At 35.7% G+C, this 27,460-nt stretch overlaps 1 protein-coding gene across 14 annotated transcripts in view; it reads right to left on the reverse strand.

The window, feature by feature from the left end:
* Positions 1–657: 657 nt before the first annotated feature.
* The window catches only part of Mef2c (myocyte enhancer factor 2C), a 173,607-nt gene continuing 146,804 nt past the window's right edge, over positions 658–27,460 (reverse strand). For 12 of the 14 annotated variants that reach the window (XM_048331422.1, XM_048331408.1, XM_048331418.1 and 9 more), the window contains 4 exons: positions 14,506–14,678; positions 11,842–11,971; positions 11,165–11,300; positions 658–5,358 (listed from right to left, as the gene is read on the reverse strand). In XM_048331422.1, the coding sequence (XP_048187379.1) occupies positions 5,037–5,358; positions 11,165–11,300; positions 11,842–11,971; positions 14,506–14,678 (761 nt within the window). In that variant the 3' untranslated portion in view covers positions 658–5,036. The remainder of the gene's footprint in view (positions 5,359–11,164; positions 11,301–11,841; positions 11,972–14,505; positions 14,679–27,460) is intronic. The other 2 variants (XM_048331420.1, XM_048331419.1) reach the window with 1 other exon arrangement.

Raw genomic sequence — 27,460 nt, forward strand, 5'->3', positions numbered from 1 at the left:
AGGCTGGTTTCAAACCACAGTCCCCAGACTCAACCTTCTGACTAGCTAAGATTACATGCCCAAGCCATTAGCATCCATACCCTGGCTAGGATTACATGCCTGAGCCACTAGCATCTACCTTGCTTTAGTAATTATAATAGGAATTTTGTAATTGGTACATTTTGTAGTTTAAAGGGTATACATCTATTGTGCTACTGGGACATTTAGATATAAACCTATGTTTATGTTAATAATGTGTTGAAAAACAATTTTGATGGAAAAAAGGAATGCTTCTGGAAATATTTTTTAGACACTTTAACTACAATAACTTAACTTATATCATGCTTATATAATTGCTGTGATGATGGCCTTTAGAAAATTGTGTGTATTTAAACACATTGTTAAAGATCAAAATGGAAGTGCTTTGATTCAAGAGTTGACCACTCTATGAAAACCTTAAGTTTTCCACAATGACTGAATAGTACAAGCCCTCCAAAATTGCTGTCCAATCCACACGTTTCCCCCCCACCCCATGCATGACCATCTTCTCATACCTTTGAGTTGAAAACTGAAAAAGTTCATTTGTGCTTGGAGGGGAAGGGGTAAGTTGCTTTTGAAAAAGTAGAACAAATTTAAACAGTAAAAAATTAATTAAAAAAATTCACCACAGACACTGCATCACTAAGAAAGCCAGTAACTTTACTGAATTGTCTGCAAAATACAAATTATACCTTATTTCCAGCAGGAGAAACTCTTGAAAATTTCCCACTTTTAATTCACTACAGACAGCTGAATTAAGTCCCTTGAGATACACAGATGTGGTTTAACTTAGTTATAACATCTTGTCATCTAGTGGCGACAAAGTCCAGCTTATGCCGCTGTGAGCCTCTATTTGAATATTTGTTGCAAATGCTTGTACGCCCTCATTTACAAGCTATTTTAATTGTTGTCATTTAATGGAAACAAGTCCCCAGAAAAAGAAAAAGAAGAAAAATGATACAGCAAACCATCTGAAGCAATCCAAGTCCTATGCCGACAGTCTGTGTGCTCCAACAACAGTACACCGTACTGCATTCGAACCACAACACAATCCATCCCTTAGCTGACCTCTCTGAATTAACCTGAGGTATGATTCAATTTGAGGTATGAACAGGGAAGGCAAAAATGCAATACCCGATTATGAATATAACCAAAATGGACAAATTGAATGTAGAAGATATGTGGCTTGGATTGCTCCACATCTTTGGTTAAAACATATTTAAGAAAAGCCTTTAATTACATCTGTAGTCTGAAGCACTCTAACAGACACCAGTATTCCAGCAATCTTCAAAGATCTGTAGTGGCAGGAAATTAACGCCATACAAATGACGACATCACAGCAGATGGTACAAAGGAGAACAGATGAAGTATTCCATGCTTAGGCAACAGCCTTTATTGAAGGTTCAAGTGGCTGCTTCTTTAAAAAAAAGTTGCTTTTTTTTTTTTTTAAAGAAAGAAATACAAAGCATTTACTCTCTGGAAAAACAAACAAGAGGGATTAAGGGGTAGGGTGGCAAAATCCTATCTCTAAGGTAAAAGATGGACAAGTAGGAAAAACAAATACATAGAGAAGTGTGAGAGGGCAGACATTCTTTTAAAAAGTGTATTGGCTTTTCAAAAATTCTCACTTTAGTTAGCCTTTAAATGATCTAAGGATGACAGATAGTTTTCATATTCATCATTACAAAACATTAAATTCCACCTTTGGGAAAAATAAGCCATTTTACTAAAAAAACACATTTTTTTTTAAAAAGGTTGAAATGAACAGCCTCTACACACCAATGCATACAATATACAGGTACAGCTTGTGTATATTGCGACACTGTTACCAGTATTTAAGCTTAGTAATTACCAAAATCTTTTAAAATAGGAATAGATAGAACAATACTTGCAGCTGTGTAAAATGCTACTTAGGGTTCTTTTGCTTGCAATGAAGAATGTTGTCTTACATCTTACTCTAGGACAAGTAAAGTAAAATAATATTCCCTCAGGGCTCTGCCCTAAACTCCTGGATACAAAGGGTTTACTGTAATAAAAACCACACTAGCTTTGCAAGTACAATAAATGGTTAAATTACAGAAAGGCATAAGGGTAAAGATAGACAGTGTTTACAGAAAGTGACTGATCACAATCAAAATTGTGCTTCTTCTCATTAGATCATCTTTAAAAATTCTTAAGATTATCCCTTCGCTATCTTGCTACCACTTCATATAAGTTGAATGGTGGGAACAAGAGATGACTGGCATCCATGTTGAAGTGATTCTGTTCTCTTCATGTTCTTAAAAAACTATTGTCAGAACTGCTATAAATAGCCAAGGCTTCTGCTGGTACTTTAGCTTACTTTTTGTGAACATTAGAATTTCACCTTTTCTTTGTTTCTGAGGCAAATTTTAGGTTAAAAAATTAATATGGCTATTTGTTCATATTTTCCTATAATGACCCTTTCCCACCCAGTGATAATGTTCTATTCATATTGATCAATGGAAGTGTTTGGAAATGACAAGGAACATTTGTGATACGCTTGCATATTTAATACACATTGAGTCATAAGAATGAGTTGTAAAGATGTGATCATATCTATGGTGAGGAAAAGGATTTTCTTATTTTCCCCCTCAATGTGTGTTTGTGTGTATGTGCACATGCGTGTGATTGTGCCTCTTTTTAGGGATGACCTTCTTCTGTTTTTCCTCTGCATAAATGCTGTTCTTAGGTTCCTGGATACTTTTAGTCATGGGATATATATGAAATAGTTGATTGTATTGTTTTTAGTATATAAAACGTTAGTACAAGGCAGGTTGCATCTTATATGCAACCAAAGGTGCATTGTGGTCTAATTATGGATTGCAGGTCAAGTTAAGAAAAATAGAGCCTCGTTTATAAGGTCTTTTGGCTTCTGCCACCCAGCGGCAGCCTTTTACGATGAGAAACACATAGCAACTATGCAAGTAAAGGAAAATGAAACTGGATAACAACTGTTCTACACATGATATATCGGTGCTGATACTACTGTATTCTTTGCTGTGTATGTCAATGTGCACGATTGGAGATGAATCGACAGATCTTCACATTCCAAGAGAAGGAAATCATTCCTAGACGGAGATATCTTTTAAACAATATATATTCACTTTTCTTTATGGCACTCACTCTTTTTAAAGGGTCTGAAAATTATTCCCGTATAGACGAATATTTGACAAGAGTTAAACTTTCTTGAAAAATTTTTTAAAAAGGGACATAGAGAGGTTCTTTAATGGGATTTCTTGAAATGGCTATTAAATCTCTTTATTGAAGAAAAAAAATAGATGACATACATGCTTTATGCAGAAGTGACATTAGGGGGTCCTGACACACCGAAATTGCTCAACAGTCTTATATTGCTGACAAGATGGTTAAGGGTCAGTTAAAATAATTAAAAGTCGATGACAAGCAACTATCCCTGCTTCTTTCTTTTCTAGCACCCAATCTTTCACATTTTTCTTCTGTGGGAAGTTTTAACTTAGTCACCAAGTAAACTCCATATCACTTGTTCCTAGGGCCATATTTGCAGGACTTGTACTCTGAGCATTGATTGTTACTCTGGGCATATTTCTAAGAAGCATATCAAATTCTAGGCTGAAACCCCAACCAAATAATTTAGGATATGGAAATGGTAGGATATTCACTTACTGAATTCCAAGATGCTTGGTGAAATGCTGGGATCAGAAAGGGGCCCTGCATTTGATAAAAATGCAAAAACAAAACAAAACAAAAATCGTATGAAAGAAACTAATTAGTATATACAATGGATGTCAGTTGACCTGATAAATTGCTCCTGTTTTCAAAACAATTTAGGGTGTGATATGTTCTAGCCCCACAGGTTATCCTTTTGATAGCTGACCTTGAACTTATAAAATGTATGCAGAGTAAAAGAAATCAGAAAGAAAATAGTTACTCGAATGTGCAGCTGCACAAATATACCCCCCTCCCGCGATTAAGATAACAAAACTTCTGCTATTACCATAATATTATATATATTAGAAAGCTATACACAAGCATGTTAATTTCACAGATTTTTTAAAAGATTCTTAATATTTTATATAATTAGAAATACACATTTCAAAAACAAAACTTCTACAAAGAGAAAACATTTATCTTGGTTAGCAAAGCATGGAGTTCTTCATGGCTTAGGGTAGTGCTTTCTATACAAAAAGTCCCTTTTGGTTTTTTTACAGGACTGTTTAAAATATTAGCGAAGCTATCAAGGGGGGAAAAACACATTTTGGCTTAAGTAAACTACAAAAAGCCACAAATGCTTTGCAAACTCTGTCTTACCTTTTATATGAAAATAAGCAAAATGTAATGTACATATTTTTATATTTTATTTAATAAGAGATGCAGACCCAGATTTCTTTATTTAATTAAATATGTTAGCTCTCAAACTCCACATTTTTTAAAAATTAAATAGGTATGGTCCTCTTTTAATGGTCTTTGATCCTTGTTCATGAGTGCCACACATCAATGATAGGCCTGCAGGTTTGTGAGCGTGCTCAGGACAGGTTAGGTGGCCTGGCCTGTTTCTAACATTTACCAATGGCCACCCACTGCCGGGTCTGTCCAGACTTCTATACATTTTTCTATATGTTGCATAACAGCTGCTCTCTCTTTCAGTAAAGATCTGCCGCGTTTGGCAAATGTTTCCTTTTGTCTATTTACATGTAAATAACGTTGAACCTGCAACATGACACTATCTATTGTAACATACATTTTGCAAAGGAGCACAACAGTGAAAAGAAGTTAGCCTTAAAATCTATTTTGTACAAGTGTTCTGTTGTACAACTCAAGTGCTAAGCTTATCTCAGCATTTCTGTTTATCTTTATACTGTATCACTGAGGCAATTTAAAAGTACTTTTACAAAACAGAGTACCTGACTTTTTTTTTTCCACACACGGCACATATAATGCATATCGACCCCCCTTCCCCATTAAGGTATAGCACACACACACACTGCAAGAAAAAAAAAAACTATTAAGTAATAATGTGATCATGTTGCCCATCCTTCAGAGAGCCGCATGCGCTTGACTGAGGGACTTTCCCTTTCGTCCGGCGAAGGTCTGGTGAGTCCAATGGGGGAGTGGAATTCGTTCCGGTGATCCTCTCGGTCGCTCCCATCATAGGAACTGCTACAGCTGCTCAAGCTGTCAACAGGAGATCTCCCCGCCTCGTGGCGCGTGTGTTGTGGGTATCTCGAAGGGGTGGTGGTACGGTCTCTAGGAGGAGAAACAGGTTCTGACTTGATGTTGAGGCTTTGAGTAGAAGGCAGGGAGAGATTTGAACTCTGAGATAAATGAGTGCTAGTGCAAGCTCTGTAGGAGGAAAGGAAACCCAGTTACAGATGGAGGAGGCCTGGAGGCCCCAGGAACTCACAATTACATAATACATCAGCTAAAAGACTTGCATAGACACCAGAGCATGCCCAGAGGGATGGGATGTGCTGTGAAGCACTATGGAACATCGCTGCCTCAGAGAGATTCAGGATGCCTTTGTTGATTTGTTTGGTTGTAATTACAGTATTTAATTGGTCCAGGACTCATGAGTTGTTATCTGGAGTCTCTGACAGGCACCCTAAATGTATAGGTTATTGTTTCAAAAAGGTTTAAGACATGATGCTAAAAAGCATTCTCTGTGTTTGTGGAATTTCTCCCTATGCTATTTCCAATTTTTACCTTTTAGATAATGTTTAGCTTTGCATTAGACCTTTCTTGTTTTTACTAATGTTTGAGAATTACTTTTCAGGGCTTATTATCCATATAAACATTTCCTTCCCGTTAATGAGCACGTACAAAAGAAGGTACATAGTCTTCTGAGAACGTGAAGAATTCAAATGAATAGACCCCCAACAAATACTACACAATAACTTATGAAAATGCATGGTCAGAGAGGAAAGCAGGGAAAGGGGGAAGGAGATTGAAAATTGTCTACAGAAATTTGAAATACCAATTTAATGACAGATTTATTTTTTGTTCCACTAAAGTAGATAAATAGATTATCTTCAGCTTTCACTGTCACATATTCCCTCATTTTACTATTGCTATGAAGTATTACTGGTGGGGGTACTCATGATTTCAGTCTTATTTATAAATGGCACTAAGATAAGGATCTGGTTTCATTTAAGGGATTGATGAATCTGTTTTTTTTTTTTCCTTTTTGTGCTTAAGAGTGAAGTACAGTGTTTACCTAAGTGATCCTCACGTATTTCTAGTGAATAAAAAATATCCTCTTCCAGATTGTGAGACTATTTAGATACTTCACATTACATACAGAAAAGCATTAAAGTGCTTAGGTGTACAGGAACAATTATAATGATTTTGTTCAGGATAAAGTGTGGTCATGTGGCTGGCATCAATCTTCAGATGCTTTTGATTATGTTTGTATTCTGATTGTACTGAGACTTATGGCTACAGCCAGCATGATTTGACCATAGTGTCAAGAGAGTAGAGCAATCTCTTTCAATGGGGGAACATTTATGGTAAAGAATCCAGATACACCTTTTTTAACCAAGGGAAAGCAAGCCTGTCTGTTAATGTATGTAATTATGCAGCTTTCCAATGGAACGGCATAAACAATGGCATTATGGGCAGGGGAGAATGGGTACATATTTCAGAGGAAACAAGGGATCAGTTTGGGATTGGCATTTTGGTTAATTCTGTACAGGCTCAAGATGTATAGCAATATAAAATTAGTTCGAAATCAGTTTATCTTGGGTTAATGTTTTATACAAAAGCACCACCTACTGGCAAAGAACTACTTTCATTCTCTTATTAATAGAGGAGCTAATGTAAGAGAATAACAAAAGGAAAATTATTTGTTTCTTTAATAAGCCTTTCTCTAGTTTTCTGACATTACAGAATTAAAGCAGTTTTCATATATATATGTATATAAACATTTCACATTGAATTTATGTCATTTTCAATCTGCTGTTTATACTTCAGACTACTTATTTAATAGTTTATTATTTTACAGCCTATATTACCTTACTAATTTCCTAAGAGTTTTATTTAAGCAATCTTTAAATGAAAAGGATATGAAAATGGAGGAGAGAGAAGCACCTGTATCTTAAAAGGATCCATAATGGTGAAATTTTTTATCTTGGTTCAAAGTTACTTAATAATTCATTTTGATGTTAGAGGAAATCTTTTTTTTTTTTTTGAGAGTCCTGGAGCTTGGGCTCAGGGCCTGAGCACTGTCCCTGGCTTCTGTTTGCTCAAGGCTAGCACTCTACCTCTTGAGCCATAGCACCACTTCTGGCTTTTACTGTTTATGTGATTCTGAGGAATTGAACCCAGGGCTTTGTACATGCTTGGTAAGCACTCTACTGATAAGCAACATTCCCAGCTAGGAAATCATCTTTTGATTTCTGGAAGAAAAAATGTTCCTCGCTCTGTAACAAAGGCTATTTCACCAAAATTTAATTGAACAATCTTACTATGGATCAAACAATAGTTTAATAATGGATGTAAATTAAGAGATAAAAATAATGTGGCATGTCAGTAAATACTTTTACTCCCCTTTTGACATATTAATTTTGTTATCATAGGCAGGATGACATAAAATATTTTAAAAATTGAGAAGGACCAGATAGTTTACTACATAAATCAGGTAAAATTCATATAATTAAGATGGTTTTTTAATAAGTTTTAGAATGTGCATTATCTACTTAATTTTTCATCTCCCAATGTCAAATGTGTGTATGTGTGTGGGTTTAGCTTTATCTCACCTCCATTGGGGATCTTTACTATGAATAGAACAGCCCAAGTTTGTCATTTGGTGTGATTTCATTTGACACTACAGCATACACAGGCATTCTGAGTAGTTCTGAAGCTTAAAATTACAATGATAAATTGTAAGTGGTATCTTAGCTCAGCCTCATTATAGTGTAATACAGAATGCAGACTGGCTAGTCCCTATTATCAAAATAAATACTTTTTTAAAAAATCGCACGAAATTCTTTATATATGCTAGATTCAAATGGAAGTTCTATTTTTAGACCTTGTCTATGTGTAGGTTGACTTGTTTTGTGAAACAAATAATGACACCGATAATTATGGTAGATGTGTGGAGGAGGTAGGTGGAAGGCAGGAGTCAGGTATGAACCTTGTTTGCATCAGGAGTTCTATAGCCAAGTTTTCATCTACTATCCATGCTTTTGCATTGAGAAAACATCTTTCCATCTCCTAAACTGTTCAGAACTCAAGCGTGACTAAATAGTTTTATTCTAGGTTCTTCAAGCCTCTTCCTGGAAACAAGATTATCAATCAAGTTATCGTTCCCGTAATATGTACTGAACACCTTCACTAATAAAGACAAAGTGTGGAAATACTTCCAGAAAACAGAAAAGCCAATCACCTTTTATTCTTTAAAGATGGTAGTTGAGAAAAACACCTAAAACTTGATCATCACTTTTCAAATTTGGAAAGCTTTTCTGCCATGAACAAGTTCACCTAACTTTTTTTTTTATATAGACGCATGTACTAGATAATTTTTAGAACATAGCTTTGAGGACTTAAGGTTTTGAAGGACAAAATAGACACTTTGTGGGCAAAATAGGAATAGCTCTGTCATACTTCTGCAATTGAGAGAAAGAATTTTAGGAACCCTCTTGGCATCTTGGAATAATATCTACTTTGGTGGAACTAAAATCTTTCTGTTCTTTGTATACTGTATGCAATCAAAAAGAATGAACATAAACCAGAAGTCTATGAAACAACTTGGATTTGGAAAATATATAAATTATTTAAGTTGATGCTAAAGAGTTAAGGCAGCTCATGCAATATATTTTATAGAATATTGCAACTTGAGATTTTCTTTGAAAAATTTTAATCATGTACATTGGAATGTCCATTTGAAGGATTTGAAGGAACTTTAAAAAAGTTACCATGTGGGTGTAGAGGAAAGACAAGGAGAGGAGAGAGAAAGGGAGAAGAAGAAGGAAAAGGAGGAGAGGGGAAAAAGAGGGGAAATAATAAAAAGATTGAAAGGATTATCCTATTAATTTATAGTATAAGGGAAGTGACTAAGTGCAATTAAAACCCATATTCTAAGTTAAGAATTAAATTATAGACAATGAGATTCAGTGCTGAGTGAAATAGGAGCTGAACAAATGCTTCATTCTTGGTTCTTGTGCTCAGCATCTTTCTAATCCAGCACTATCATTCCTTTTTCATTTACAGAAGCTTCTATAAAGGGTAGCAGGGAATTACGTTCTCTTTGTGTAATAGAAAAGCATTTTAAAACTAAAGTACAGTTAAAACATGTACATAAATTTGTGTCCACAAATAAAAATTCAAATCATTGGGTGTTATTGAAAAGTGAAAGAAAGCCATATTTGGATGAAATAATATGGCTTTTGATATGGACACTTTCTAGGGAAATTTAGTATAATAATGGATGAATTTTGTAAACATAAGAAATAAGCAGTTACATTATCACTGACAAAAAGCAGATATGGTGGATTCACTGCTCAGGCATGGTAGTAAAATACTATATCTGTATACTAAATTTGCATGGATAACATTGTGTAGTGATCCTAAAAGGTACTACATTAATGTCTGACTGGAAAGTTAGCACTGAAGCAGAAATTTTTATGTCTGAAGAGAAATTTTGTTGTTGAGCAATTTGATACAGCTTAAACATTGATGATAGTGTGTGTGTGTGTGTGTGTGTGTGTGTGTGTGTGTGTCTGTGTGCGTGTGGGCGCAACGTGTGCCTGTGTTAGGGATTGAGTTCAGAGCCTTGCACTCTCATTTGGCTTTCTCACTCAAGGTTGGTGTTCTACCGTTTAAGTAATATCTCCACTTCAGTTTTTTGTTGGTTAATTGGAGACAAGAATCTCATGGACTTTCTGCCTGGCTTGGAGTCAGACCTCGATCCTCAGATATCAGCCTCCTGAATACCTAGGGTTACTGCTGTGTGCCATCGGTGCCTAACCAGCAGTGATCTTTTAAAAGCAGGGAAACAAGGTCATGTGAGTTTGTTTTATTGTTCACATGAAAGGCTAGATTTTCAGTGATGTACTGGTTAGTGTGTGGACAAATACCAATGGTGAGTGGGTGAAGACAGTGTAATTAAATTTTAACAAGTATTATATCAAAACTACCTGAAAACTAATGGGAGAGGTGGAGAACAGAAGGGAGAATGAATGAGAAATGAAGTTCAGGTATCATCCAGCAACTTTTGTTCTAAATAATGGGTTATTCTCACTCCCCTCCAAATATTGAACTACATTAATAACGAAAGAAGGGATCACAATCCATCATGGATATGAGAAGAGTTGCTAATGTTCTTCACTATAGTGAAATGACAGTGGAAAAGAAGAAGTGGGCTCAGTATATGAAATCTTTCTAAAGAATGAACATTTGTTTTTAAATATTTTATATCCTTAGTATTTTTTTAAGATTAACTGTATCTTTAAAATTGTTGAACTTAAATCCATATCCTCAGTTTAAGATTTAGTTAAAAAAAACTGTTTTATAAGAAGTAGTGTTAATTATGAATTTAGGGTATTTTAAAATTTGGAAGATTCTACAGATTTCAGGAGATCAATGTACAAAGACATATCTCAAAGCTACCACAAGGGGGCAGAAAGACACATTCTTTTGACCAGAAAACAATAAAAATTATTCCTTTGCTTAAATTTAATAATGAGTGTTGCATGTAGTAATTGGTACTTAATTGTGTATTTTAATATATGATATGAATATGCAAATATATTGTAAATATATTATAAATACATAAAGTATGTATAGAAATGGAGAAGTCAGCCTTAAGGACCTTATGGTCATATTTGTACAAAAAAACCTAAAGAACTTATAACTGCAAATGCTTGAGCTATGCGAAAATGTTAATTGAATAAAAATTCTACTACTGTCAACAGTGGAGATGAATGACCTAAACATAAGGAAGAAAATGCACCAGTCACGCAGTGCCTCAATCTCTTTCAGAGATGTAATAGTTGGGTTACTTGAGAAATGTCAGGCTGAACTTGACTTTCGTATTCCTATGAAGTAGAATTCTATACCCTCTAATTGAATCGAAGCACATATACAAAGGCTCCCACTTGCTATTTTAAAACACATTTGACAACCATATGATGAAAGAAGTAATATTGCTTACCCCAATTGGCTGAGGGCGGACGGTGGCATGTTATGTAGGTGTTGCTGTTGCCAGCCAGTTACTGAACCAAGATGGAGAGCACTGGCAGTGTTAAATCCAGACAGGGACTGCAAATCTGCACTACTCAGAGAGTACTCTAGATGAAAGAATAAGGCAATGAGAGGAAATATCTCACTAGAAAACTCTTAAACATACAATACAGTGTAAATATTTTCAATTTCTACAGTTGTCTTGGCATTGATTAACCTTTTTGATCATCAGGCGTATGTTTAATTTAAAAAGAATTACATTATTCACCAAAAATAGATATTCACTGCAAGTTTTGAATTACTACAGCGTACAATACTAGTTTATTATACTATGGGCTCATGTAGTCTAGAAATATTCTCTATACAGTCCCAAGAGAGTGAATTTTATTACATTAAAGAAATAACCACTGAATTTCCTTGAAAATGTTCTATTTTGAATTCAGGTCAGACAAATTAATCTTAGTCATTTAAGGAAGAAAAATGTGGGTATTCACTTTTTCTTAGTAAGGAACAGGTAATGGCTCAGTGTGTTCTGAACAGCACAGGTACTAGACAGAGCTTTCTAGTAGGATAAAGACAGTACCACTAACTCTTGCTTTACAATAAAAAATATTTAATGTACCATTTTCCCTCAGCAAGGCTACTCACCGGTACCATAGGTTGTTGAAATGGCTGATGGATATCCTCCCATTCCTTGTCCTGGTAAAGTAGGAGTTGCTACGGAAACCACTGGGGTAGCCAATGACTGAGCAGACTGGGAGTTATTTATCCTTTGATTCTTTTAAAGTAAATAAAAAGATATTATTGATGACATTTAAAAAAGTTAATAATATTAGTTTCAGTGCTAGTTTTGCACATAAAGAAATAACTTGGTACAAAGCTCATGAAATTAATCATTTAACATGTGTCTCTATGAACTCTGCCAACCCTATCATTTACAATCCTTCAAGAGACCAGCTGTTGCTATAGTAACCCATTACATCAGTATCTCCTAGGCAACTGAACTAGTAACAAGTACCATAGCTTTATTATGGGTAAAAACAGACTATGTTGAGAACTGATGAAATATGTATACTGTACTTCCATTGTTTCAGTTTTTATTCAAATGCAAATTAAATAAAAATTAAAGCCAACCATAGTGGGTTTTCTGTTCAGCTCTATACACAGACAGGTAGGCTTTGTGTTATAGTCTAGCCAGCAGGTGGAGCTCTCACCACTTTTTTGAGATTCTAAACTCCAAAAAGATGGGAAGCACTAATTCCTGTATTTAACTACTTATGGAAAGGAGATTAAAATCACGGCATCTTAATTCTCAGAAAAAGAAATATTTTACTTTTTTAATAATAAAAGAAATATTTTTTGTGTGTTTGGATTTTACTGTAAAGTGTTAAAATATTTAAGGCATGGTCCCCAGCTACAGAGTTTGGCTAGAAAAATAAATAATAATTCTTCCCCCTTCTAGGTGATATTAGAAATTAATGGAATTTAAATGTAGCTAATGTGGACACATTATGATAGTATTCAAAACTTTTGATTTTATCATAACTACTGCCATCAAATTAAGAGGAAATTTGGCTATTTCCTTACACATGTCACTGAAGAAAAGTGTTTCTACCACTTACCAAAAGCAAGTCGACGTCCTCAGACTGAGAGCATGGGGAAGGAGTTTTAATAATTAGTGTCTGTAAATATTTATAATTGGGCAATATCTTTTAAACCGAAAAAAAAGCATCTTTGAAGAGACACACAGTTTAAACAGTTTTAAAGCCCATACTCTAAAGATAACTCCTTACAAAGGCATTCTTTGTTTCCCTTAATGAGGTGTTTGTCTTAAATGTGAAGATAATCTACCCAGTTTTCAGTGCAGGTCAGTGTCTCAGTGTTCATTATTTTACCATTACATTTTGAAAAATAAAAAAAAAGACTACACTTTGAAACCCCATTTACAAGAGGGGGGAGTCACACCTGGTTGCCACACACCCAATCAACCACTCAAAAAAAAAAAAAAAAAAGACCCAACACATCAGTTTCAAAGGACTTGGAATAAATCTGCTGATAGAGACAGCCTGCCATACATGGCCCACACTGTTTGGCTGTAACCCCATTGGAGGTTTTATTTATTAGACCCAGTCTTTTCCAAAGAAACCATATCATATTATGTGATACTTTTGGTTGATAGTCAAAATTAATCTGCACTGTGTCATTATAAACTAATCAACTCACAGTACTGATTTACCCTGCAGTTTGCCACAGAGCAGAAAATCTTTTTTAAAAAGAAGAAAAAAGAAATGTGTTTGCAGAGTGTTCTAAATTTGTCTACTGAATCTTAGTTTGAAGGTTCTCACTCTTAAAGACAGTTAATTTGGAGAAGAGTGGTAAAAATCTTTGTTGTTGTGTGTGGTTCCACGTATTTCACTTCAATTTTGGCATGTAGACTCATGAGGAAAAAAATAGGGTCTGGGAACATAATATATATTTTAATCCATATTTCGTATCTATTTATTCATAGTTCCTTTCATGGTATTTATTCATATTTGTATATATTCATATTTCCTTACATGAATAAATGGATAATTCATCTGCCTCATTTTTACGAATGGTACAGCATTACCTACCTTCTACGTAAGTGCTCTACCATTGAGGTATACTCCAGTACAACAACCTGTTTTTAATACAAAATCTAACATACAGCCTTACTTTTCAAAGTGTCTAGAATTTTAACTGAGTTTGCTTTAGAGAGCTATTGTACGTACAAAGATGAACTGAGATGTACATAAGCATGTATATCAGATATTAACCATGCAATACTTCTATGGAAGAAACTGAAATCAGTAAGAGACAGTTCCTTTCCGAACTATGGAAAGTATTTTTCATTGTCAGTATCTTGACAACATAAATATCTCCGTATTGTAAAAACATTATGTTATGAAGTACCTCATTATTACTCTTCTTAGGGGACTTCTGATTTCATCAAGGGTACAATTTAATTGTTTTTTGAACTATAAATTGGAAGCACTGGAAGGAAATGTTCTCCTTATTTTAGGAAAACAGTTGCACAGAGGAGTTTATTTTGTGTGTGTGTGTGTGTGTGTGTGTGTGTGTTTGTGTGTGTGTGTTTTAGCATAGAAAAAAATGCAAACCAGCTACAGAAATAATGCTAAATACAACAGAGTTCGACTGATCACATTGATAATACTATTAGTTAATAGTGTTAATTTTCTGGAAGAATTTAAGTAATGCATAAATTTAGACAGGTACTGAAGTAGCTGTAAAGATACAAATGTATTAATTTAAAATGTGCTTCTGCCTTACCACTGATGGCATTGTATTCTTGCTGCCAGGTGGAATAAGAACTCGGAGATCTGGTTTACGATTATTCATTCCTAAATTCATAGGGGGAGGAGATTTTGCTTGCATATTCTTGTTCAAGTTACCAGGTGAGACCAGCAGACCTGGTGAGTTTCTGGGGTTGCCATATCCATTCCCTGTTAACACAAAACAATGGCAGAACATGATGAGAAAAGGAGGCTCAGAACATTTTCCCAAAGAATATACACCATGCCAGGTGCTGGTGGCTCATGCTTGTAATCTTAGCTACTTAGGAAGCTGAAGGATCTCGGTTTGAAGTCAGCTCAGACTTAGGAAAGTCTATGAGACTCAAATCTCCAATTAATTACCAAAAAAGCTGGAAGAAGAAATGTGGCAGAGCAATAGCCTTGAGCATGAAAAGCTAAGGGACAGTGTCCAGTCCCTGATTTCAAGTGCCAATATAGACAGACAGACACACAAACACATTCACACATACACTGTAGATTCCACTACATGAGAATAATCATAAAAGCTTAATGGTAGGACACCGTATAAACACACATAAAAATAGTATTTAATATTGCTCCTGAAGATTAAACACTTCTTATGAGGAGAGAGTGGGTATATATCAAAGTTCTCAGAAACCAAGACATATTTTCTTCCTATTAAAAAGATTCAGGAAGACATTAAGATAGTCATTGAGGCTCTAAGAAAGGCCCAGAATTGGCCTTGTACTTTAATTGACTGGTTTGGTGGAGGCCCGGCTTCTGTGACTCAGTCTTTCAGTTTGTTGGTTTGGGTTTTATTTTGTGTGTCTGTGTGTCCTTAAGATGAAAAAAGAGCAAAAAATGAAGGCTGTAATTTTAAGGACATGGAGGAGGAGGGGGAGAAGGAGGGAGAGGGGGAGGAGAAGGGGGAGGGGGAGGAGGAGGAGGTAGTGGGCACACACACTGGGCTGGCCTGGTCCTTTTCTGAGTGAATTCTTCCACCAGTTTTTCTTACATATGGTTTACCCTCCTCGCCAAGTTCAGTGTTTAGTCTTGAAGCCCTGCAGAATTTCCTGCTCGCTAAGATAGTAAAAAATAACAACACTTCTTCTCAGAAGCTGAAATGAAGCAACAATGCCTTAACTAAAGTAATGATTCACCAAGGTATAGGTAGAACTACCAAATGGAAAGATGGAGAGGGCTTTATTAGAGCTCTGATGGTTAGCCTTCTCCCTACAGAAAAACCCATCTGAAAGTCTATGTTTTTCATATTCAAAATGTATTGTGTCATGACAGGAAGAGATGTGACTTTGATTGAAAACCAACCTGAGATGGATTGAGAGCTCACTCAAAAAGTCACGTTCTGGCTTCCTGGTCCACTCTTGATTGGAAAATAAGAGAAACCAACCTTCTGATTCATGAATGCTCGCTAGTTGTGTTCTGAGGCTCTCTGAAGGAGGCAGTTAAACCTCATTGTACTGTCATCATTATCATCGTTGCAGAGCACAAATACCCATTACTTGTGGAAACATGATGGTGTGTACGACATAGGAAGGAGTCAGAGACAGAGCCCTAGTCCCTAGTAGCTCTGAAATCCTTTTGCGGTAACTCAATACATGCTTGTGGAATAGGTACAAGTCTAATCCAAAAAGTCTAGAATGAGGTGCCCACAGAATAGTCCAGATTATATGCTACTCAGTTTCCAGGCAACAAAAGAGATTATCCAATAAAGAGTCATGGAAGAGTTAAGGAATTGATTTGAGCCGTGAAGAAAAAGAGCAAATAGAAAGAGATGCTGGAAGAACACATGCCTGTAGATGGTCAGAGATCCCTTGGCATTGAGATACTTGGGAAACGAGAAGGACTGATGTTGTTGACCATTTCGGAGACTATTTTGATGGCTTGAGATACGGGTAAGGAGAAATCAAAAAAGCAGAGCACAGGCATATATCAGATGAAACTTATGGGAACATTTTTTAAATGGAAATATATTGAGAACATTCAGCATAAAGCACATTTCTTCTTCATGTCAAATTCATTTACCTATCGGTCTCATTTTACATATGAATAAATAGACTGATTATCTAACAAATAAGTATAAGATTAAATCTCACCACTGGAAGATACATGAAAATTTCCCAGTTACGGGCAGGGAAGAAATGGACATAAAATGCTCTCAAAACATATGTCAAAGAAGTAATTTCTTAAGAAATACTCATTGAATTTGAATATGTTACTCTTTTGTAATAAAACTTCACGAAAACAGGCTACATTGTAGCCAGCTAAATATGTAAAAAAAACTAAAATTATATTTTAAAGTTAATTTGTATACTGTATCCTGGTAAAACCTATGATATAAAACTATGTATATCTATAGATATATTCATATGAAGTAGCAGAGAATATTCACTGAAAAAAATGTTTGTTGAAGTAAAATACTCCGAAAACTTTTCTATTTCATTTGTTTTTATGGAATTATTATTGTGGCTATGTTAGGGCCTCAGTCTGACCTGACAGGTTTTACCAGATTAAAAAAAGGAATGAAAAAACTAAGACAAGTTTTACAAAAAGATTTCTGTCAGCTAAATTTCCGATAGACACACTGGGCATATGTGCCGCTTATGTTTTAAGCTTGTGTGAGCTCTAGTTTCAATAAACAATCAAATGGAAAATTAGCTAAGTAATTTCAAAAGAAGAAGCAAAAAGGTCAGTTAAGGAGTGCGATGAAGCCTGAACAGATGAGAAAAACTCAAACCCTAGCTCAGTAAATGCTGATACTGGTTTGCATGGAGGAGTTATTTTGCTAAAAGGAAGTAAAACTATTTCACCCAATGTGCTTTCCTGTGATATGACAAGCACTGGGCCAGTGTGAGAAGATAGAAATGCTTCATAGGGGCCTATGAAAATTAAAAAAAAAGTATTTTTCTACTGTAAACTCTTACAAATTCCAATTCTATGTCTTTGTGTCTGTATTTCCAAGAACAATTTGGGGGAACAGTAGGGAAGGAGATATAAACACAAAGACATACATGGGTTTTCATCCAATAAATACCTGAAAACAAAAAACAAAAAGAAAAGAAAAAAAAGAAAAAGATTTAAAAGGCATTCTGTTTCGCTCCTGAAATATTTCCTGCTGTTTGGAAACGATGCCATTTTAGAAGAATAGTTCCATATTTTAAAGTGTTCACACACTGTATGTAAAATATTTTGAGCCATGATGACACTTCTTAAATTCATATTTTTAGAGCCTTGAGTTATTTTTAAGAACAAATAAATTCAGCTTTTTACGAGTGAATTTCTGCTGTTTTTAGCATGTTCGGCCAGCTAGCATTTTGGAGCCGTATAATAACCATTTCTGTTTCCAGCCACCAAATTGTTATTCTTTTGGCATAATATAGATTCAGGAATGCAAGACGGGATCCTAAACCAGTGATATAGAAACCTATCATTTGGAAATCAATGATGAATACATGCATGTGGTTTACTGCTAAGAAGAGCCTGCATTTAAGCTGGCTGGGAGACCGCAACCTCCTCCTCACTCAGAATGCTGCGGCCTGTGTGGAGGCTGCTGTCCCAGCTTAAGATAAATTCACCAGAGAGCATGGCCAAATTTAAACTCAGGGGTCTGGGAGGTGGGAAACACTGCCTCCCAACAGCCTTCTAATATACAGATTCAGCCTTTCTTCATGCTATGTTTTAAAATTATCCTCTCCTTGGACAATTATCAATGTAGACGTGACTATGGCGATGTCACAGTCTCCCAGCCACTTAAAAGCACAAAAATTATAAAGCATGAGTGAATGCATTTCCTGATTATATATTGTAAGAAAATGAGGCACAAACCAAACTTTAGGAGTCAATTGAAGCTTTTTAGAGTTTCATCTGATGAAAATATTGTTTCACATAAAACTACGTAAGTGCTCATGGTATTTCTTCTAGGTAGGATAACAGAATTTAACTTTATGGGTTTTGCGTTTGTCAACAATCATATGAAAATTAGGGTGAATATTCAGGATTTCAAATATGGTGTTAGGAGAAATTATTTCTCTCCTGTTAACTTGCAAACATTTGCTGTTTTTTCTTCTTCTTTTTTCTTTTTTTTATTGACTCCTATTTTAAGAAGCTGTAAATTCAAAGAACATATTCCTGGCATAAGATGTTATGAGGAAGGCATTTTGCCTTGCCTCACAGAACTCAATAGAGCATGTAACTGTCTTTGGGTGTACAGCTCTAAAACTTTTGTATCTGAATGTTTAGGCATTGTGAATCTTTTCATTTGTTTATTTATTCTTTTTTAAGAATTCCACCTATAAACACAAACAGGTGATTTATGTATGTGTGTGTTTGCACACACATGCGCATGCGCTTGGATGCATGCACATCAACCCTGGAGCTTAAACTCAGGGTATGGGCTCTGTCCCTGAACTATTCCACAAATCTATCTCTCTACTACTTGAACCACAGCTCCATTTTCAGTTTTTTTTTTTTTTTGGTGATTAATTGGAGATAAGTCTCTTGGGCTTTCCTGTTCATGCTAGCTTCGAACCTCAATACTCTCATCTCAGTTGCTTGAGTTGCTAAGATTATAGGCGTGAGCCGTCACCACTCAACTTAAACATATAATTAATGAGCACACAATTGAATCTGCTCTTGAGGAATCATGGTGAATTCTTTCATCACCAAAATATTTTCTTTAATCCCATAGTCTGCTAACATTGACCATTTCCTCCTCTTTTTCTATCTTTTATAGCCAAAAAGATACCAAATCTTCTTGTTCCTATCACCACTGCTATTATTCTGCTAGAGAATTTTGTCTCTGACAACTATATCTCTCAATATTACCTTACTTGGTCTTCTTGAATCTAGTCAAATCCCTTTTCCTAAAGCCCTAAGAAGCACTAGAGGAGGGTCTGAGCTTCTTGAAGATATATTCAAACTTTTGTGCATATGTGTGACACTGACCAACCTACCAGTGAAATCTTTCTAAACTGTCACTTCCAGTGGGTTCCTTTTGTCATTACTGTTTAACACAGTTGGGTCAATGCCCTGCTTAGCTCTCAGAGTTGTCTATAGTTGACCCACTCTATCTAACTAACCTAATTTCCAATGCTATGGACAGGCCTATGGTCCTTTGAATACACCCGAGTCTTTGCTCTAACAGTTCAATAACTGCCAGTGTTCACTTTCCTGTTTAATTCACATTTGTCCTTTAAGGATCAGCCATGGTCCCAAAGCTTTCATGATGCCTTTCAGATGACTTTAACCCACACTGAACTCACTCTCCCCTAAGCCTCTGCTGAAATTAGAGGCTGTGACACCGAACAACTACTTGTTCTTTAAATGTTTCTGAGTGCTTGAGAAACATATAAAAATGCTAGAAAATCAGGAATTATTCAGAATAGCACCAAAAGTTTAGTCACTGGAAAAATATGAAGTGAGAACTGAAAATGTAATGAGTTGAACAATTTAATAATTGTGAGTCTCTCCTCTTTATGCTACTTGAGAAAAAAATTCTGCTCAGTAATGACGGTACATTGGTAGCCATGTAAATGACTGAGACAAACTGCTTACCAAGCAGATAATATAACATCAGCTTTTCATGAAAGTGCTCACCTACTAAATTTGTTTATAGAGTGTTCAGTGAGCCTTTTTTTTGCCTGTCATATCTATTAATCATTGTACAGCACATTATCTTAGCCACCTACAAGTGGGAGCATCAAATAAGGCAGAAATTTTCCCCCATGAAAATGAAAACTTTAACATGGCCCAGATTCTTTCACATTGACAAATTTTTAGTGCCACAGTTTTTGTCAAGATACTTCTCCACAACAATTTACTAATACGGAACTTTTCCTCAAAAGGCAAGCAGCATGCTATCCTAGGAAAAAGAATGGTGGGAGAATGACAAGAGAGAATAGGGCCAAGCACCATTGGCTCATGTCTATATATAAGAGACTGAAATTGTTGGCAGTTTGACGCCAGCCCAGGAAGAAAAATATTCCTGAGACCTCTTCTCAATAAAGAACCAGGCATGGTGGTGTTTGTCTGTTATCCTAGCTAATGGGAAGTTTAATATAAGTCAACGGCACCCAAGCATACAACCAGGCAGGAAATGTGACTCCATTGGAAAAAATAACCAGCAAAATCAGGGATAGAAGGGTGGCTCAGTGATATGAGTCCCCATTTAGGAAGTTTGAGGCTCTCAATTCAAACTCAATACCTCTAAGAAAGAAAGAGAGAAGAAGCGGGGCTAGGTACCAGTGGCTCACATTTGTAACTCTAGCTACATGAGAAGTGAAGATTGGGAAGATCTCTGTTCAAAACCAGACTGGACAAAAAGTTCATAAAACCCTATCTCAACAGAAAAAGCTGGGTGTGGTAGTGTGCAACTGTCATTCAAGATACGACAGGAAGCTGAGATAGGGTTGTGGTTCAAGCCTGCCTTGGCAAAAATAAGACCCTAATCTCAAAAATAACTGGGACAAAAGGGCTAGAGGTGTGGTTGAAATAGAGCACTTGCCTAGCGAGTAAGGATGCATCTGCTAAAGGACACACATAGAGTTGGAATGGGGCAGCAGATATGAAAAGATTTACATGGCAGTCAGTCACTGGGGACAAAGCAGGCCAAACTGGGTAAATTTGAGTTTTATCTATGATGTCTCTATACTAAAGTTCCTTTCATCCCATGGATCTTTCTTCTCCTCAGTATAAAAATTATTTCATTATGTGAGAGAAGGCTAAAAGTAGTTAGAATCACAGATGCTTAAATAATCTATCACCTGAGTTCAACTTTGTCAACTTTATCACACAGAGTGATAACATGAATAATAGAAAGCATTACATATTATTATTTATTAATGATATTTACAATACTATGTATATGTATTATCTGTCCCAAACTGTACTCCAAACTAACTGCTATATAAGCATTTGATATTAGACATAGGCACAAAAAGAACTTTAGTGCTCAGAAGGATAACTCTGAGGGATACTAAAAGTATCTGTGTCACCAAGGAAAAATATGAACCTCAGAGAGGCCCTTTAAGTCACTGTCAAAGAGTCATCAGCTGGTAGATGCAAAAATAAACTCAAGCAATGTGTCAATGTCCTAAAGTACACTGCACTGCTCCTCAAAACTGATCATGTTGTGAGATTTGAAAGCCTTCTGTGTTTGGTCTCATTCTAATATTACATGACTACAAAGAAGACATGAAATTAAGGATGGTTGAGACCAGAGCAGGAGACTGAAGCTTCTCCTAAAGGTAAGTGTTTTACATGGACTCTATGGTCTCCCTCATAGGGAATAATTAGCACAGGTTTAGGCTAGTCACAGCAGAGGATCACAAGAGCCCAATAGCTATACCCTTATGAACACATAAGATGATGCTAAGTGAAATTAACTCCATGTTATGGAAATGACTGTTATATCACTGTTGTAATTACTTTCAACATGCGATATGAAACCGTAGCTTCTATTATTGATGATCCTCTTGTATCCCCTTCCTGTGGTTGTACCTGCACTATCTCTGTATCTTATCTGAGTACATTGGAAACCGTTAATACTGGTATTAGAACTAGGAAATAGAAAGGGAATGCCAAAATCGAGAGACACAGGGTAAAAAAGACAAATAACTACAAAAGCAATATTTGCAAACCTGTTTGGTGTAAATGAACTGAACAACTCATGGGGGTGAAAGGGAAAGGGGGAGGAGGAAGGGGGGAATGAGGGAGAAGGTAACAAACAGTACAAGTGGATACAAACAGTACACTGGATACAAGAAATGTATCTAATGCTTAACATATGAAACTGTAACCTCTCTGTACCTCAGTTTGACAATAAAAATTTAATTAAAAAAAAAGGGCAAGTGTTTCAGAAGTTTGAAGGACACTTTCCCCAGTCAACTTGCGAGTCTTAAATAGTAAGATGGCAGCTGGGGTTGAAGTTCATGAAAGAGTACTTGCCTATCTTGAGGCCCTAGGTTCAATCAAAACAACATAAACAAAATGATGCTAAACAACACAGTTCAGTCACACTAGTTCCGAATACACTGAGCCTATAAAGACAGGCAGAACAATGATGTATCAAACAATATTCTGGCCTATTGGACAAATATCCACAATAAATATTTTAAATAATTAGGAAATAATTCATGCATGTGAATGAAATGGGAAACTGAAGTTGGTTGGAATTGGTTTGAGAAGAGGTGGAGGATAAGGGAAAGTGACAGAAGAGTCAATGAGAACAGGAGACATTTTGTTCAAGTATAGACCTGTCAAAATAAAAACCCCTTCTACAACTAATTGATGCTAATAAAATATGGAAAATAATTAGGTAAACAAATAAATATGAAATGCCGGGTAAAATACACTAAATATCAGAGTAGCTATTTTAGGGGAAGAGGGGCATCCTGGGGTTTGAACTCAGGGTCAGGGTGCTATCCATGAGCTTTTTTTGCTCAAACTGTGTACTGTATCACGTGAATCGCAGCTTCACTCCTGGCTTTATGGTGGTTAACTGGAGATGAATGCATGGACTTTCCTACTCAGGCTGACTTTCAATCCCAATCCTCAGACTTCAGCCTCCTGAGTATCTAAGGTTATAAATGTGAGCCACCAGCCCCTGGCTACATTTACCTTTAAAAGAAGATTGTATAAAATTTTAGTTAACAATCTTCTTATGACTACAAATGCAGAGGGTAAATATGTTTATCTATTTACTATCAAAGACCATTTCGATCAGAACATTCAATGATAGAAAAAAATTAGTATTTTATGGTATACATTATGTTTTTATCTGAAAAACAGCCTCTAATACCTGAAAGTGATTTGAGTATCTGGTTTGAGGGAGTTTAGAGCAAAAGCATTAAGATGAATGCCAGCTATATCTTTCACTTATTGATTTCTTGCTTTTATTTCATCAAATGTTTTTCCCACTGAGATGTGTGTGTGTTCGTGTGTGTGTGTGTGTGTGTGTGTGTGTGTGTGTGTGTGTGTTTTGGTGGTGGTGATTAAACCTGTGATCTCACATACCTAAGCACATACTCTACCACTGAGCTGCCAGATCTCATATTTCTTTTATTAGAATTAAAAAAATAGTTTCAGTATTTGAATTGTTAAATATAAGATGTTGCATATATAATAATGCTGCCATTTATCAGAAAATTTCACAAGTGACTCAAAAAGTTTTAAGATTACAAGTTAGTTTTTAATTAGGATGATATTTTGTGCCTCAAATCATCATACACCTTTGCAAAGAAAATGACCTTAAATTGTACAAATTGCTCATATACACTCTAGTTTACTGAAAATGATATTCACAACTATTCTTTTGGTAGAATGATGTGACTCTCCCTCCTAGACTGCAATCCTGTATTCACGATGTATACCTTAAGTTCCTGAAACCTTGTCAGCAGAACTGAAAACTGTTACTCAACAGTTATGAATGACAATGTGCCGTGCCTTGCCTTCTCCCCCTCTCTTTCTCTGTGGAAAAGGGAATCATTTTCATGGGGGGGGGGGGCTCTAAGAGAAAAGACAAACTCAAAACATTGGGAGGTCAGGAATCTTGGAATGATGAAAATTTCAAATATGTAATAGAGAATGGGAATCAGATCTCTGATTCTTAGCTCACTAAAGACCCCCTGATAACAGATTTCATTTTTTTTCCCGAATAATTATTTATTTATTGTCAAAGTGAGGTACAGAGGGGTTACAGTTTCATAAGTAAGGCAGTGGGTACATTTCTTGTACAATTTGTTAGCTCCTCTCTCATTTCCCCCTCCCCCTCCCTGATTACAGAGTTTTACATACAAAACCAGTTGTCCACTCTTCTTGAGGGTTTCTTAGAGGAAAAATACAATAGTGCATATAATGAAGAAATTCCTGTGAAACATCTCTACTTTTTTTGTTCTTAGAAAAATACCCCAAAACATAACAAAGCCAAAACTATTCTTAGATGTGCCAGTTTGGGAACAGCAGACAGTCTAGAAAGCCACTCAAGTCTTCTATCTGACCATGTCCCCTGATGATTGACAGGGCTTTATGGACTTCTCTTCTAACTTACTTGCCTCAAATGTTTCTTGGATTGTTTGTCAGTGATCTTTTGTGAAATTGCCCGTCTATCTGATGACTGGATTTTGAACTTTGGACATATTGTACATGCTATGAGCTTTAGATTATGAAGCAGAAGCAAATAATTTTTACTTTCCAAAGATTGAAGACTAATACCAAACATTAGTTTGTGTTGGCAAACTCCTCTCTCACTTGTCCTAGTAGTCAATTGGATTGGGCATTAGCACCCAACTTTTGATAAATAAAGCAATAAGGCCTTAGTGACTTCTGACTTCTGTGATAAGACTGATCACTCTGTTGGCAAGCAGGGGAGCTTTGACATGAGTGTAAAATGCAGATTTCCACTGAACCATTACAGAAGGCAGATGTTTGAGATTTGGCATACTTCTCCACATTTCTTTCCCTAAAAAATTTTCTCCATTTGTAAATAAAGAAGAAATGGACAGTCTGATGTTTCCAGGGAACAAAGGCTCACCCTCTCTACTGATTTATTTAAGGGATAGCTTTTAATTGCACTTTAAAAATGATATTGAGCCTTACTATCTTAAAAAAATCCACTTAACAATGAATGATAGATTTATGACTCATTTAATTGTTCACTTCTTGCAATTTTGGGGCTGTCTCTGCTAAAAATGAGGGGGTGTCTTCATTATTGACACAATCCCTGATTCTTTCAGTCATTTTTATAAACAAAAATATTGAGACAGTACAAATTAGAGAGAACGTGACAGAAGAGAAAGAATAATTACTTGTGGTTTTAACATTTACACAACTGCCTCAAACATATCAGAAGTTCATAATGTTCAAAGTGAAATGTGTTGCACTGAGCTGAGCTGCTGTCACATTCTGCATCAGCGTTATTAATGTAGTCGTTTCCCTCCCCCCGTCCGCTAGCATAGATGCCATGTTGAACGTCTCTGTGCACACTCCTAAATGTGCTCAATGTACATTTAATACATATTACTGTAACTGCAATAACTACACTTTTTTCTGGTTTTAGCTAATATTTTCTCAGGGGCACTTACTCTAGGGCACAACTGTGTTAGATGCTTTATCTTATCTTGTACAATTTCTTTTTGTTTTGAGACAGGGTCTTACTATATAACCCAAGCTAGCCACGAACTGTCAATATGACCGTCTTAGCCTCTCAAGTGCTGGGGTAATAAACATGAATGACCAAACCCAACATAATCAATGCCATTCTGTAATACTCTTGCAAAGTAAATATCACCGACTTTGTGCAGACACAGTCACTTGTGAAGTGGCTTATGTATTTCATACATTCCTAAGTGAATCTGTTATTCTGAATACTTATTAAGGGAATATTTTTCTAAATTAAAGCCTGAGAAAAATTTGTTTTCACCATGATTTTATAGTTTTTCACCATATTGTTTGGTATTAGTACTAAGAGTCATTTCCTTAGTTAATTGTAGCTAATGACTATTTAAACAGACGACATCCTGACTATCTACACTCATTGAATTGAAATTTCACTGAAATACACTATGTAAGTTTAACTGAAAAATTTAAGTGACTGAAGAAAGTTTATCTAAAAGTAGCAAATTATACGCTTGGTGAGCAGCCTTAAAGCCTCAAGTGAAAAAGCCCCTGGTAGGTAAAAAAAAACAAAAAATTGGATTTCCAGAGGAGGGGATTTTTAACCACATCCCTCCTTCAGCATCAGTTGGCTACTTACACACATTTTTCATATTACAGACGATTCTGAAAAAAGCTTGCTTGTCTGTATTATCTCCAAATAAAATCAAATGGTGATGCCAAAAATAGGGAAGAAAGAATTCTATAATTTACCAAGAAAAAGAAAGGTTGTTACAAAAAATAAAACAAATATTTTTTTGCATAAAAGTAATATTTAGGGAGAATAGAATTTTTGTTTCTTGATTTTGCCACTAAAATGACCAATGTTTTGCTAATCAGTCATGCTCAGTAAATCCATGATGTATAAATGAAGAAGATAATTTTCATATTGCTTTATTGAATATAATTGACAGCTGGCAATAGTGGTTCAGGCTTGTAGTCTCAGATATTAGGGAAGATGAAGTGAGATCACATGAATGCATGGGTTTGCCTGGCCACACAGAGAGATTTTATCCCATAAAAACAAAAATAAACAGTTTAGGGGTCAGAAATATGATAACCCAGGGATTATAGCTTGGAAGCTTTCCTTTGAATGCCCTCTGGAAATGAAACTCCTTATGTATTAAGTGAAACCTAAGGAAATGAGTGCAGATTTCAGCGAATTCTGAGTTATCTGTTACCTGACAGCATTTTTAATCTGTCTTCCCTGTGACCTGTCTTATCCACACTGTTATCAGCTCTATAGAAGGAGTCAGTACACAATTGCTTTATCTGTAACCAGTTATGTCTTGCAGATAGATGGGAGATGAACACTGATTTTCCTGGTAGTGGCTATGTATTGTTTGCTATAGATCATCCAATTAAAGGATTAAGTAATTCTTTTCTCCTTGAAAAAATCTTGATAACTTTGGTTTAGATTAAAAATACCATTGTTACTTCATTTCATAAACCATAGGGATAAAGCTATGGTGTTGGATCTTTATTTATGCTTCCTGTGAACTTCCCAGGTAAAACTGAGAATAAATTCAAGACAATACACAGTAACAGAATAATACTTTTATAACCAAATCCAACTCTTAATCTAGGTTTGTTTCATTTGTTACTTAATTTTGTTTAAAGTAATATAAGATTTATATATTCATGCTATAATGATTCGTTTTCTTGTTTTAAAATAGTTACTAAATGACATGCTCCTTCTCTGGAATGTTTGTAGTAAACATCAAAACTGCTGAGTTACTAAAGCAGATCTTTCTAGATTGAACTTTTTAACCATGGGATTTGAACTCAGGGCCTTCTCTTACTTG

The sequence above is a fragment of the Perognathus longimembris genome, chromosome 22 (genome assembly GCF_023159225.1).
Source record: "Perognathus longimembris pacificus isolate PPM17 chromosome 22, ASM2315922v1, whole genome shotgun sequence".
In the NCBI taxonomy this organism is placed as follows: Eukaryota; Metazoa; Chordata; class Mammalia; order Rodentia; family Heteromyidae; genus Perognathus; species Perognathus longimembris.